Genomic DNA, 13,398 nt, shown 5'->3' with positions numbered 1-13,398 from the left:
GTAAAAACTTCTGGTGTGCTATAAAAAGGGATAATTATTTTAAACAAACTGTCATAATTGCCACCTCCATCTCTCTATTATATATATTTTCAAGAAACATATTTTGTTTCATGATTGTTCATCAAAAGTTATGCTTTTCTTATTTTTTTATTATTAATGTGGTGTATTGCATTGATTGATTTGAGAATATTGAAACACCAGCAACACAGGAATAAACCCCACATGATTGTGGTGAATGATTTTTTTAATGTATTGTGGGATTCAGTTTGCTAGTGTTTTATTGAGAATTTTTGCATCTATATTCATCAAGGATACTGGCCTATAGTTCTCTTTTTTAGTGGAGTCTTTATCTGGTTTTGATATCAGGGTCAGGATAATGTGGGCCTCATAGAATGGATTTTAAAGTTTTCCTTCCTTTGCTATTTTTTGAAATAGTTTGAGAAGAATAGGTATTAACTCTTCTTTATGTGTTTCGGTAGAATTTGCTGGTGAGGACATCTGGCCCTAAAATTCGGCTTGTTGAGATTTCTGTGATTACTGATTCAATTTCTTTGTTGGTTATTGGCCTTTTCAAGTTTTCTATTTCTTCCTGTTCCTGTTTTGGTAGGCTAAGTGTTTCTAGAAATGTATCCATTTCCTCTGGTTGTCGAAATTGTTAACATATAGTTTTACATAATACGCTCTAATAATTGTTAGTGTTTCTGTGGTATTGGTTGTCATTTCTCCACTCTCATTTGTGATTTTATTTATTTGCACCCTTTCTTTTTCTTCTTGATAAGTCTAGCTAGGGGTTTACCAATTTTATTATTTTTTTTCAAAGAACCAGCTCCTGGTCTCCTTGATCAGTCCTATTTTCTTTTCTTTTTTGTTTTGTTTTGTGATTTGTTTTGTTTTGTTTTTTAGTTTCCATATCATTTATTTCTCTTCTAATCCTTATTATTTCCCTCCTTCTGCTGGCTTTAGGCTTCCTGTGTTGTTTTTTCCCTAGTGCCACTAGGTGTAAGGTTAGGTTGTTTATTTGAGATTTGGCTTGCTTCTTAATGTAGGCCTGTATTGTTTTCCTCTTCGGATTGCTTTTGATCCTTTTGAGCAAGGTTTGCTCCTTTGAGAAAGGTTTTGGACCATTTTGTTTCATTTTCATTTGTTTCCACATATTTTTTAAAATTTCTTCTTAGATTTCCTGGTTGATGCATTCCTTGCTTGGTAGCATGTTGTCAACCTTCATGTATTTGTGGTCTTTCCAAATTTTTTCTTGTGGTTGACTTCTAGTTTCATAGGATTGTGGTCCGAAAAGGTGCATAGTATGATTTCAGTCTTTCTGTATTTGTTGAAGCCTGGTTTGTGACCTAATATGCAATCTATTCTGGAGAATGTCTCATGTGTGCTTGAAAACAATGCATTTGATCATTTCAGTAGATGCAGAAAAAGCCTTTGACAAAGTACAACATCCATTCATGAAAAAAACCCACAACAAAGTAGGTTTAGAGGGAACATATCTCAACATAATAAAGGTCATTTATGAAAAACCCACAGTTAGTGTCAGCCTCAAAAGAGAACAACTGTGAGTTTTTCCTCTATGGTGAGGAATAAGACAGGGATGTCCACACACATCACTGCTAATTAACATAGTACTGGAAATCCTAGCCACAGCCATCAGATAACTAAAAGAAATAAAAGGCATGTAAATTGGCAAGGAAGAAGTAAAACTTTCACTATTTGAAGATGACATGATACTGTATATAGAAAATTCAAAAGGCTCCACCAAAAAACTGCTAGAACTGATAAACAAACTCCCAATAAAGTCACAGGATATAAGATCAGTATACAGAAATCTGTTGCATTTCTACACACCAATGAGGAAGCAGCAGAAAGAGAAATTAAGGAATAATTCCCATTCACAACTGCACTCAAAACACTAAGATACCTAGGAATAAATCTAACCAAAGAGGTGAAAGACCTGTACTCTGAAAACTATAGGACACTTACGAAAGAAACTGAAGATGGCATAAAGAAATGGAAAGACATTTTATGCTCATGGATTAGAAGAACAAATATTGTTAAAATGTCTATACTACCCAAAGCAATCTACATATTTAACACAGTCCCTATCAAAATACCAATAGCATCTTTCACAAAGCTGGAACAAATAATCCTAAAATTTGTATAAGACCACAGAAGACCCCAAATAGCCAAAGCTACCTTGAAAAAGAAAAGCAAAGCTGGAAGCATCAAAATTCTGGACTTCAAGTTATATTACAAATGTATAATGTTCAAAACAGTATGGTACTTGCATAAAAATAGACACATAGGGCAGCTCAGGTGGCTCAGCAGTTTAGTGTCACCTTCAGTCCAGGGCATGATCCCGGGGATCCAGGATCGAGTCTCACGTCAGGCTCCCTGCATGGAGCCTGCTCCTCCTTCTGCCTGTGTCTCTGCCTCTCTCTCTCTCTCTCTCTCCCTGTCTCTCATTAATAAATAAATAAAATCTTAAAAAAAAAATAGACACATAAATCAGGAGAACAGAACAGAAAACCCAGAAATGAACCCACAACTCTATGGTCAATGAATCTTCAACAAAACAAGAAAGAATATCCAATAGGAAAAAAGACAAGTGTCTTCAACAATTGGTGTTGGGAAAACTGGACAGCAACATGCAAAAGGAATGAAATTGGACCACTGTCTTAAAATTCAAAATAGATGAAACACCTAAATGTGAAACCTTAAACCATCAAAACCCTAGAAAACATAGGCAGTAACCTCTTTGATATCAGCCTTCACAACTTCTTGCTAGATACATCTCCTGAGACAAGGGAAACTAAAGCAAAAATAAATTATTGGAACTTCATCAAATAAAAAGCTTCAAAAAATAAAAATAAAAAGCTTCTACACACTCAAGGAAACAATCAACAAAACTAAATGGCAACCTATGGAATAGGAGAATATATCTGCAAATGACATATCTGATAAAGGGTTAGTATCCAAAATATATAAAGAACTTAACACCCAAAAACCAAATGATCCAATTAAAAATGGGCAAAAGACATGAAAAAACATTTTTCCAAAGAAGACCTACAAATGGCCGGCAGCCACATAAAAAGATGCACAACATCACTGATCATCAGGGAAATGCAAATCAAAACTACAATCAGATATCAACTCACACCTGTCAGAATGGCTCAAGTCAACAACACAAGAAACAACAGGTGTTGGCAAGGATGTGGAGAAAGGGGAACCCTCTTGCACTGTAGGTGGGAATGCAAACTGGTGTAGCCACTGTAGAAAACAGTATGGAGTTTTCTCAAAAAGTTAAAAATAGAATTACTCTACAATCCAGCAATTGCACTACTAGGTACTTACCCAAAGAATATAAAAATACTAATACTAATTCAAAAGGATACATGAACCCCTATGTTTATAGCAGCATTATCTATAATAGCCAAATTATGGAAATAGCCCAAGTGTCCACTGACTGATGAATGGATAAAGAAGCAGTGGTGTGTGTGTGTGTGTGTATACACATATAATGGAATATTACTCAGCCATAAAAAGAATGAAATCTTGCCATTTACAATGACATGGATGGAGCTAGACAGTATTATGCTAAGTGAAATAAGTCAGAGAAAGAAAAGTACGATATGATTTCACTCATATGTGAAATTTAAGAAACAAAACAAATGAGCAAAGGTAAAAAAGAGAGAGAGAGAGAGAATGGGAGAGAGTCAAACCAAGAAAGAAACTCTTAACTACAGAGAACAAATTGATGATTACCAGAGAGGATATTGGTGGGGGATGGGTAAAATAGGTGTTGGGGATTCAGGAGGGCACTTGTTGGGATGAGCACAGGTGTTGTATGGAATTGCTGAATCACTATATTGTACATCTGAAACTAACATTACAGTTTATGTTAACTAACTGAAATTCAAATAAAACTTTTAAAAGGTTATGCTATTTGTTGTTTTGATACATTATGTTAATAACTGTTGTAATAATAATTCAATCTGGGATAAGTATTTTAGAAAAAATAAGTATTAGTTTAAATATTTTATTCTACTACCTTCTGCAAAAGCTTCAAAAACGTCAAGTACCTAAGGAATAAATTTAATGAAAGACATTTAAAACCACTACATTAATAACTATAAAAATTGTAGAGAGAAATGAGTTCATAGATAAGAAGATATCAGTTCTTCTGAAATTTATCTAAAGATGGAGTGGGATCCCAATCAAATCTCAGCAGCCTGGGTTTTTTTGATAGAAAGTGATCATCTGATTCTAAACTTAAAAGCCAATCCAAGAAAATGGAAGAACCAAGATTATCTTAAAGAATAAAGTGACTCTATCAGATTTAAAACTTACTGTAAAGCTATACTAATTAAGAAAAATAAATACAGGCATAAATACAGGCAAAAAGGTCAATAAAACTAAGTAGAGTGACCTACACATATATGGTCACTTTATTTTTAATATTGACATCAAAGCAATTTTATACAGAAAAATCAAAAAGATCTTTTCAATAAGTGGTCCTAGAGTAACTGGGAGCTAAAAAAAAAAAAATCAGTAAAAAATTGTCATGCCTAAATATAAATTGTTTTGTATGAATTTCTATGCCAGCAGAGAATAGGAATCTTAATCCAAAAAGGAAAAGAAACGATCCAACATTGAAAATGTAATAAAATAATATATTCATATTTTTAATGGATGATAGTATTATTTCCATTCCATTAGATATACTTTTAAAAATGATGTAAGAGCTTTATCTTAAAAAGTCAACATATACAAAATACTAGAAGCTGCATCTTTTGCATCAAATTAGACTTAGGATGAAAATAATTTTATTATCTACTTAAAGATGTGTAAGGAAACACAAACTTTTCCAAAAATGCTTTAAGGGATCACAAACTAAACACAAATATTTTTACATAGCTAAAATGTGCCAGACACAGTATAAGACTGAAATAATAGCTAATAATAACTAAGCAACATTAACTAAAGTTCATTGAATGCTTACCATGTGCCAGGCACTGTGCTACACACTTTATAAGCATTAACTGAATTCCTTCTCATCTCACCTCTATGAAACAGGTGCTAATAGTATCCATATTTCATGGATGATGAAAGTTAGACATGGAAAAGTTTAAGGATGTTGACTCAGTTCACATAGCTAAGGAATGAACAAGAAGGACATAGTTTCTGCCCTAACAGAGCCTACATCCATGGAGACTAGGGATTAGGTGGCCCTATTTGTCTTTATCAGTGGGTGTCATGTGCAAAGATAAGTTCCACTACTGGCCTCTCCTGTCCTAAAGGTACCCTGTATTACCAGGTGTCACCAAGAAATCAACTCTAGAGATGGTATCTCTTAGCAGAGTCCTGGGTCAGGCAGTAGCTGTCAAAAATCTGTGAAGGTGTTTAATGGCATCAGCTATATGAACCTAATAGATGAACAACTGGCCCAAGGTTTGGAACCAGGAGTCTCTGAACCCCGTCTTTGGTTCTCATTGCTTGAGTGCAAAATGGGTGGATCTGACTAGAAGAACCATACTGGCTCTTCTATCTCCAGTACATAAGCATCAAGAAATAAGACCTTGGGGCAGCCAGGGTGGCTCAGCAGTTGAGCGCCTGCCTTGGGCCCAGGGCATGATCTGGAGTCTCTGGATCGAGTCCCACATCGGGCTCCCTGCATGGAGCCTGCTTCTCCCTCTGCCTGTGTCTCTGCCTCTCTCTGGGTCTCTTATGAATAAACGGGTAAAATAAAAAAAAGAAAGAAAGAGAGAGAGAGAGAGAGAGAGAGAAAGAAAGAAAGAAAGAAAGAAAGAAAGAAAGAAAGAAAGAAAAGAAAGAAAGAGAGAAAGACCTTGAGACCCTCTGTTCCCCTATATTCTGCTGCCTCATCTTCTGGTTCCACTTGGAGCCCAGGTGGAAGGAAGAGGCATTGGTTCCATTCATCTGCCCATTCAGTCCTATTTATGCCTTTCTGACATGACATGCCAAAGCAGTCCTGTTTGCACCCAGCCCCATGATAGGTACTGTGACAGGTAATGCTAGAAGTAAGACTTCCTGCCATTTGAGGTCTCACAAAGAGGGGTCAACACGAACATAAATACCAATTATGGAAAGATTGTGATATTGTCAAAACCTATCTGCAGAATATCATGCTATCTTCTTCCATCCCTTCCCCTCCCCTTTATTACTTTTTTTTCTTCCTTCCTTGTCAAAAACAAACTACTCCAAATGTCTCTCCTTATAAAGCAACTTTAAGATGAACCTTCTGTGATTTGTGGAGGTAAATGCATGCCATGGATTACCTAAACGAAGACCAAGGTGCTTCAAGATAGACCTTTCACTTGGCCACAATTTGGACTCTCCAAGTGGTTCACATAACTTCTGGTTTGTGCTTGGTTATGGGTGGTCAGCCTGTCTGAAGTTCACACTCCTAGCTCAACTTCACCATTTCTACCTTCCTGTGATCTCAACTTATTCCATAAATATTAACTACCTTTTGTGACTTCTTTCTTTGCTTCTAGGTTTTTGAAGAGATCCAAAGCACTTGTCTGGCTTATTTAATACTTCATACACAAAAGTACTTTGATACAGCTTTACAGAAGTATGTGACCTATACGTGTTCTCAACCTAGTTGAGAAGATAAGAAAAATGCTCAAAAAGAGATTTCCTAATACAAATGACTGATAAGTGCTAAAAAAAATAATGCCGACAGAAATGCTTCAGGACTCCCTAGAAGGTAAGATCAATGATGAGTGTAGTGTCCAAGAAATCTTCATTGAAGATGTAGAAGTAGGCATATTTTAATAATGTTTCTATTTACCCCTCTGTTCTGCTTCTTTTCTCCATGACAATCTGCTTTCTGTTCTCTCCTATTCTCTGGACTCTTAAACTTCAGTGCATTCTCCTTTCTGTACTATTTACTGTTGCATCTCTATCACTAGGGTAATCCCTGACCCATTATGGGAGTACAAAAATATTTATTGAATGAGAATAGCACAGGATGTCTGAGCTAGAAGAAATCTCAGAGTCCATTCTTTTTACAAATGAGGCCCACAGAGACTAGGAAATTGGCAGAGGACCACATCACTTGCAGGATTCACTTGTGAAGTCAGTGGGCTGGAGTTCCTGGTCATCTGGGTATAGCGATGTCTTCACCAAGTCCCTCGGCCTTCTGTTTATATTCAAACCAAATACAGATTTGACTCTCTGTGCAGAAGTCACCTTTGCACCAATGTGGGGCTAAATCCTCTTACCTGGTTTTTAGCTTCTACAATGAGCTGACTCCTTTTATCACTACCCAGTGGCCACAGCTATTTTGAAGAAGAAAATCAGGCCCAGCAGGCATGTTCCCTATCTTATTGCTCTGCAGGCTGCTTTGCTGAGAGAAAAGAAGCAAGGAGAAACAAAAGCCAAAAAGGGCCAAACTATTACATAATTGACATAAGAGACTTACTAAGGATAAAGAGGGCTCCAGTGGAGGACAGTGATTATTTTGAAGAGTGAAATGGATGGACTAAGAAATGAAATCTTTTTTGGGAAAAAAAAAATGTGAACAATGTGACTGTACTATTTACCCAGTATTATAGACCATGGAAGGCAAATATTCACTTTTCATGGATGTCACTTTATTTTATTTATTTATTTTTTTAATCTCAGGACAGTATCAATTGTACTGCCTAATTTGAAATGTCAGTTTAACGTTCATTGAAAACAAGACTTTAAAAAAAATCATAGAAGAGGGCAGCCCAGGTGGCTCAACGGTTTAGCACCGTCTTCAGCCCGGGGGCTGATCCTGGAGACCCAGGATCGAGTCCCACGTTAGGCTCCCTGCCTGTGTCTCTGCTTCTCTCTCTCTCTGTCTCTCATGAATAAATAAATAAAATCTTTTTTAAAAAATCATAGAAGAGTTCAAAAAAGAAAAAAAAATATGTCCAATGTGGAAAAAAAAAACAAAAATAAGTTTATCATCACATGTAATGAAATATTTCAGCTGATGATAACTTAGGATGTTGAGTCATTCAAATTCAAATGACAATAAGTTACCTGCCTGGAGCATGGCAGTTGCTAGGATATCAATGAGGACAATATATGGCAGCATGTAGTGGAAATCCACCTAAAAGTGTCTTAAACAGTACGGCATTTATTCCTCTCACATAGCAAGAAGTTGTGGAGACTGTTTTAGGAGACTGTTTAGAGTTAGTACAGAAGCTCACCAAAGTCAGAGTGTCTATAATTTTCTAAATATAGTTCCAGTCCTCATCATCACAAGGGAGCTGCTGAACTTCCAGACACTGTATTCATATTCCAAGCATGAAAGACACAAGAAAAGAGCAAGAAGAACATGTCGGATTTTTAATGAGAAAAGCAGTATCTCTCCCAAAGGGCTTCTGCTTACATTTCATTGGCCAGAACATCACCAAGGGGCCATTTCTAGCAGCAAAGAAATCTAGAAAGTCAACTTTTTTGAGCCAACACACTGGCAACCTGGATAGTGTTATTACTAATACCAAAAAGAGAATGAACTAGTGGTAGGTATATAGGAATGTCTGCTACAATTAAGGAGGCTCATAGTGAAATGTAGAAACCAGAATGTCCTAAACCAGATAGCACATGTCCTCTCTCATATCTTAAATGAGCCCTTACCCTATCCATATCTATGCCCTGGACACTTGGAGATAGACAAATAAATGACAAACAACACTAACCCTCCCACTAATGTATTCCTTGTATACTAAGAAAAATTAGGATTATGATCAACCGGCAACACTTGCCGAGGATTTAAGTAATATAGGGAGTGGTCAATGAATTAATATACAGAAGGCTTCAGGTTAATAGAGAGGTTTCACGTTGAAAGAGACATCTGAGCTTCTCTGTGTACCTTCCCATTCAGTGCAGCAATCCCTGACTTCTACCTTTGGCAGCTCATCCTCTTGCATGTGACCACATCCTCCCATGAGTAATAAGAACTATCCAGATGCTCATGGCCATCTTCAAACCAGCAGCAGCAGCTTCTGACATTGAGAAACAATGATCTAGACTTCACCACTTCCAGAGAACAACTCTGTTCATAGAAAAGATTGTCCACGTGTTGCCATGGAAACATATTTCCCTATACTTCCACCCATGCTGAAGGCATGAGTTCAATTATTTGAACTATGGAAATTCTATCTTCCCTAAGATTTCTCTTCTAAAATTTCCCCCAAATACTCCTAACTCTGTTTACTTTCATAGCCCTCCCAACACTGGTGATTCTCTTTGTGCTTTGTTATACCTTTGCTGTCTCAAAATTTGTCCCCAGAAATCCACATACACTACAGATGCATCTATTTACAACAGTGGACAAGGGAGTCGTGTAAATCATTGCTTTTTCTAGTTCTGCACCCAGGGGATGAGGGCTTTGTTCATGACGACAATGGCCAAAAGGCTTTTCAAATCAAGAACCATAATTATATCTTCTCTATCCTCACTCATCTCTCTCTCATCTCTCCTCCATATACTCACCTTTATACAATTCTATCCCCTATATCCTCCGGTCACAGCATTTCCATTCTGTTTCTTTCGATAAAGTGTTTTGGTCTAAATACTTCTGAAGCTAGGTTTCCACAACTGAAGAGGTGCAAAAGACTCATTAGGTTAAGAAGAGGAAGCTCCAAATGTGGCCCAGGTGTGGTTAACTGCTCTAATCAAACTCTCAGGGGCTGCTCTTTACAACAGAAATCCTGCCTTTCATTTGCCTCCATTTACCCTGCCAACAAGCTCCCTCCTTTCTTGCTATTAAGATATCTCCTAGAGCACAGACTGTGTCAGTCAGTGAACTGCGCATGTCGAATGAAATTCTTTCATGTTTAAGCAATTTCTTAAATTAGGAATTTAAGGTAGTTTGGGAAACTATATTAATTTAAGCCACTGACATACTATTTAGTGCCTTGCTGCTCCATGACACTAAATGTCACATTTTCAAAGCATAATGCCATTAGAGTTTATAAAGCACTTTCACTGAGGTTATCTCACTCGATCATGGCAACAGCTCAGTGCTCTAGGTAGAACTGGTGCACAATCATTGTTTTTTTTTAATAATTTTTTTCTTTTATTTATTATTTATGATAGTCACACACAGAGAGAGAGAGAGAGAGAGAGAGAGAGAGAGGCAGACACATAGGCAGAGGGAGAAGCAGGCTCCATGCACCGGGAGCCCGACGTGGGATTCGATCCCGGGTCTCCAGGATTGCGCCCTGGGCCAAAGGCAGGCACCAAACCGCTGCGCCACCCAGGGATCCCACAATCATTGTTTTGTAATGATATGGAAGCCCCATTTCTGAGGTCACCTGGTAACTACATCAGGCAGAGGTAGGCCTGGAAAACCTCTCCCTTAATTTGCTTACTCAGAATTTTTCCCACAGTGACACGAAGGAATAAACAGCTTGAATTAGGAGACCTGTGGTCTTTGATTGTATTCTAGATATTTTAATTTCAACCTATTCAGCATAATTGGGTGTACTGTAGCCCCATACACAGCCAGGCTATACTAGAACAGATAAAAGAGTTAACAAGATGCTAACTAGAGTGATATGTCAAATATTTGAAAAAGAAGACCACTGGACTTTTATCACACCAATGGCAAACACCCCATAATTCCATTAAGATAGAAAATAGCAATAGCTGTTGGGGTTCAGTTTAGTCTTACACTGTCATGACTCAATTTCATCCCTTATTGCTTAAGAATAAAACCACCTCCCCAACTGCTTATTTTGCTATTTACAGGAATTTTAAAATCTAAAAGGGGAATGAGGGAAATGCTACTGATTGATGAGGAAGATAATTCTGGCTATGATAAAAATACTTTAGGACCTTAGCATTTTGGTGGAACAAGATTAACTAGATTCCTTTGGGAAAAACATAATCACATTTAAACCTCTTAAACACTCACTTAGTAAATATTGTCTTCTGCAGTATTGATACATGTATTGTCCTAATAGAAGTAATGAACTTACTTTTCCAAAGGGAATACATTTATTGATATCTTTAAAAAAAAAAAAAAAAGACACAGCTCTAGATCTTATATCATTTGTGGTGAGTTACAATGGGGTAACATATATGGTAAGGAAGAAGTTAAAAATATCCCTATTGCCTGGTATTCTATGCAATAAGATCAGCTGAAGATACATTTATCTCATAACAAACTCAAAACAGCTTAATTAGATGAATCACATAGCTCTCCTGAGATTATTCTTTACAGTACTTACTGTCATTTCCAGAAATGGCATATTTCCATAACCTATTAAATAATAAATCATGCCAGTATTCACTAAACATGCAAAGTGATAAACTTAAGAGGATCTTCAGGGGGCCAAGCAAGCATCCCTTTACAACTGTTATAAGAAAAATATCTACTGAAATATCCCAGTGAAGGAATATTTACTGTTGAAGGAGTGGCCAATTAAAACATTTACTGCAAGCACAATTAGCATTTAATTCAAGTTTTCAAAACCTGGGAATTATCCAACATCAAACCCACTGTATAAATCAACCACTACTGGTCAGCATTCCAATGCTCAAATAGAGTTGAGTTTACAATGCGATGTAAACACTGACCAGTGGAAATTATTTGGGCATTTACAGATTACTGAGCAGGGAAGACCTCTAGCTTAGACATCTTCAATATTCATTACATTTCACTAGCTTGGAGCATATAAAGTGGCTTATTCATTTAGCTCTCTACGTAGATTCAAGACATTGATTCACTGGCAGCACTTTACTATTGTGAGTGTTATTAAAAGCCTACAAATTTTCAGCTTAGCTCTACCTTAACTTATAAATAATTTTAAATGGACAGGACTCTGAGGACCAACTTAATGTCTTAAAAGCTGGATCCCTATGTAGCAAAAATTTTCAAAAACAGCCCTTGACCTTAAAATTCTTCCCTGCAACTAGGCTCATTCAATATGCATCAGGGTTCTAATAAAGGGTCATACTAGAAGGCAGAAGGGAGAGAAAAAGATGAGAGCTATCTCCTATAACCCTGCAAGTATAGGAAAGGTAAGGAGAAAAGGACCAGGAGATGTCAACTTTCCTCAAATATAAAACTAGGATGTTAAATGTGCTGAACATTGATTAGATGATCAATTAAATAAGTGCCTACTATTTGTGAAGTACTCAATTAATATTAACATCAAAGTGAGAGAAAATAGAAATCACAGAGAAAAGAAGAATTTGCCCAGACAAGTAGACTAGAGAACCAAGTTTGGTTAGAGCATCATACCTGTTTTGAAGAACGGAAATGAAAGCAAATTCTTACACTAAGACCTTAGTTATTTCCAAAGTAATACAGTAACTTTCAAATGTGAAATTAATGTCCCTCTGCTTACCCCCATGCATGTTAAAGCAAATTAAATTTCATGCCAAATCACCCAGGCAGTCAGTAAGCAGCACAATTTCAATCTCTAGGATTTAAGCTGATTGCTCTAAAAATATAATTCACCAATTGGGCAGCATTGAAGTCAAACATGGCTCTCCTTAATCATTTCTCTTGACAAGTTGTTTTCCCAGGAATGTGGCCACTGTGAACTGTAGGTTAACTCATCTCATGGAAGTGAGGGGGTTTACTCCCACCTACAACCCAGACACAGCAGGGAATCAAAAGTTGACCTGGTGAGGGCATAGATGCCTTCTCCTGGCTAGCGGCAAGCATCACATTTAGGCTCCATTCATTCCTAGTTCAGAGCCAATCTCACCTACATAGAGAAAGAAAACAATTTAGTCCCCATTTTCATCGTATTTAACCACATTTACAGCTGGATTGTGGGTTTCATTTTTAATCTGAATTCTACTTGCTATAGCAATAATAAATTTCCTTTTATTCTTTTATTCTCTTCACAATGGTTGTATGAGTTCTAACAAAATGCATACAAATAACTGTTGGAGTTCATCACAAAAAAGGCTAATGATCAAACTCATGTGCTTCTTCAGATTAAGCTTGGGTCATCTGAAATGTTTAAATCCTGCATTATGCCTTATTTGGGGATGTTTCCAGAAGCACTGCTACATGTGAGTTCTGACTGAATTTAAGTGCCTGTTTTGAAATGCAAAGTGTTACATTACAACATTGACGGGAAATTTGTCGTGCTTGAGGCTGGCATTGATATGCAGAGGGTCCCAAAATCCTACACGCATGAATGTAGTCATTGAGATGTGGTTGCTGGTACGCTGGGGATAGGGTAGGCAGTTCTCTTCCCTATCATTGAGACAACACCAGTGATAAAATTGGTTTCAAGTGCTTTAACACATTCATTTGCTTAATTGTCATTAAAACTGCAAGGCAGAAAAATATTCTATGCATTATAAATTACTACAGGGTAGGAACTATTGGACTTGCTTAGAGGATTTGTTGGAAGAATGGGA

General features: G+C 36.9%; 1 protein-coding gene across 9 annotated transcripts in view; it reads right to left on the bottom strand.

Moving 5' to 3' along the window:
* CTNNA2 (catenin alpha 2) overlaps positions 1-13,398 on the bottom strand; it is a 1,079,777-nt gene that overhangs the window by 294,532 nt on the left and 771,847 nt on the right. Inside the window, exon 1 of one of the 9 annotated variants that reach the window (XM_072769999.1) lies at positions 8,913-8,969. The exons of the other annotated variants lie outside the window; for them this stretch is intronic. Coding sequence (XP_072626100.1) covers positions 8,913-8,954 — 42 coding nt within the window. The 5' untranslated portion in view covers positions 8,955-8,969. Of the gene's footprint in view, positions 1-8,912; positions 8,970-13,398 lie in introns of those variants that run through there. 9 annotated transcript variants of the gene reach the window in all.

This window comes from Canis lupus, chromosome 12 (genome assembly GCF_048164855.1).
Source record: "Canis lupus baileyi chromosome 12, mCanLup2.hap1, whole genome shotgun sequence".
NCBI classification, from domain to species: domain Eukaryota; kingdom Metazoa; phylum Chordata; class Mammalia; order Carnivora; family Canidae; genus Canis; species Canis lupus.
Note: the sequence above shows the minus strand (reverse complement) of the source record. Positions and strands in the feature narration are given on the sequence as shown.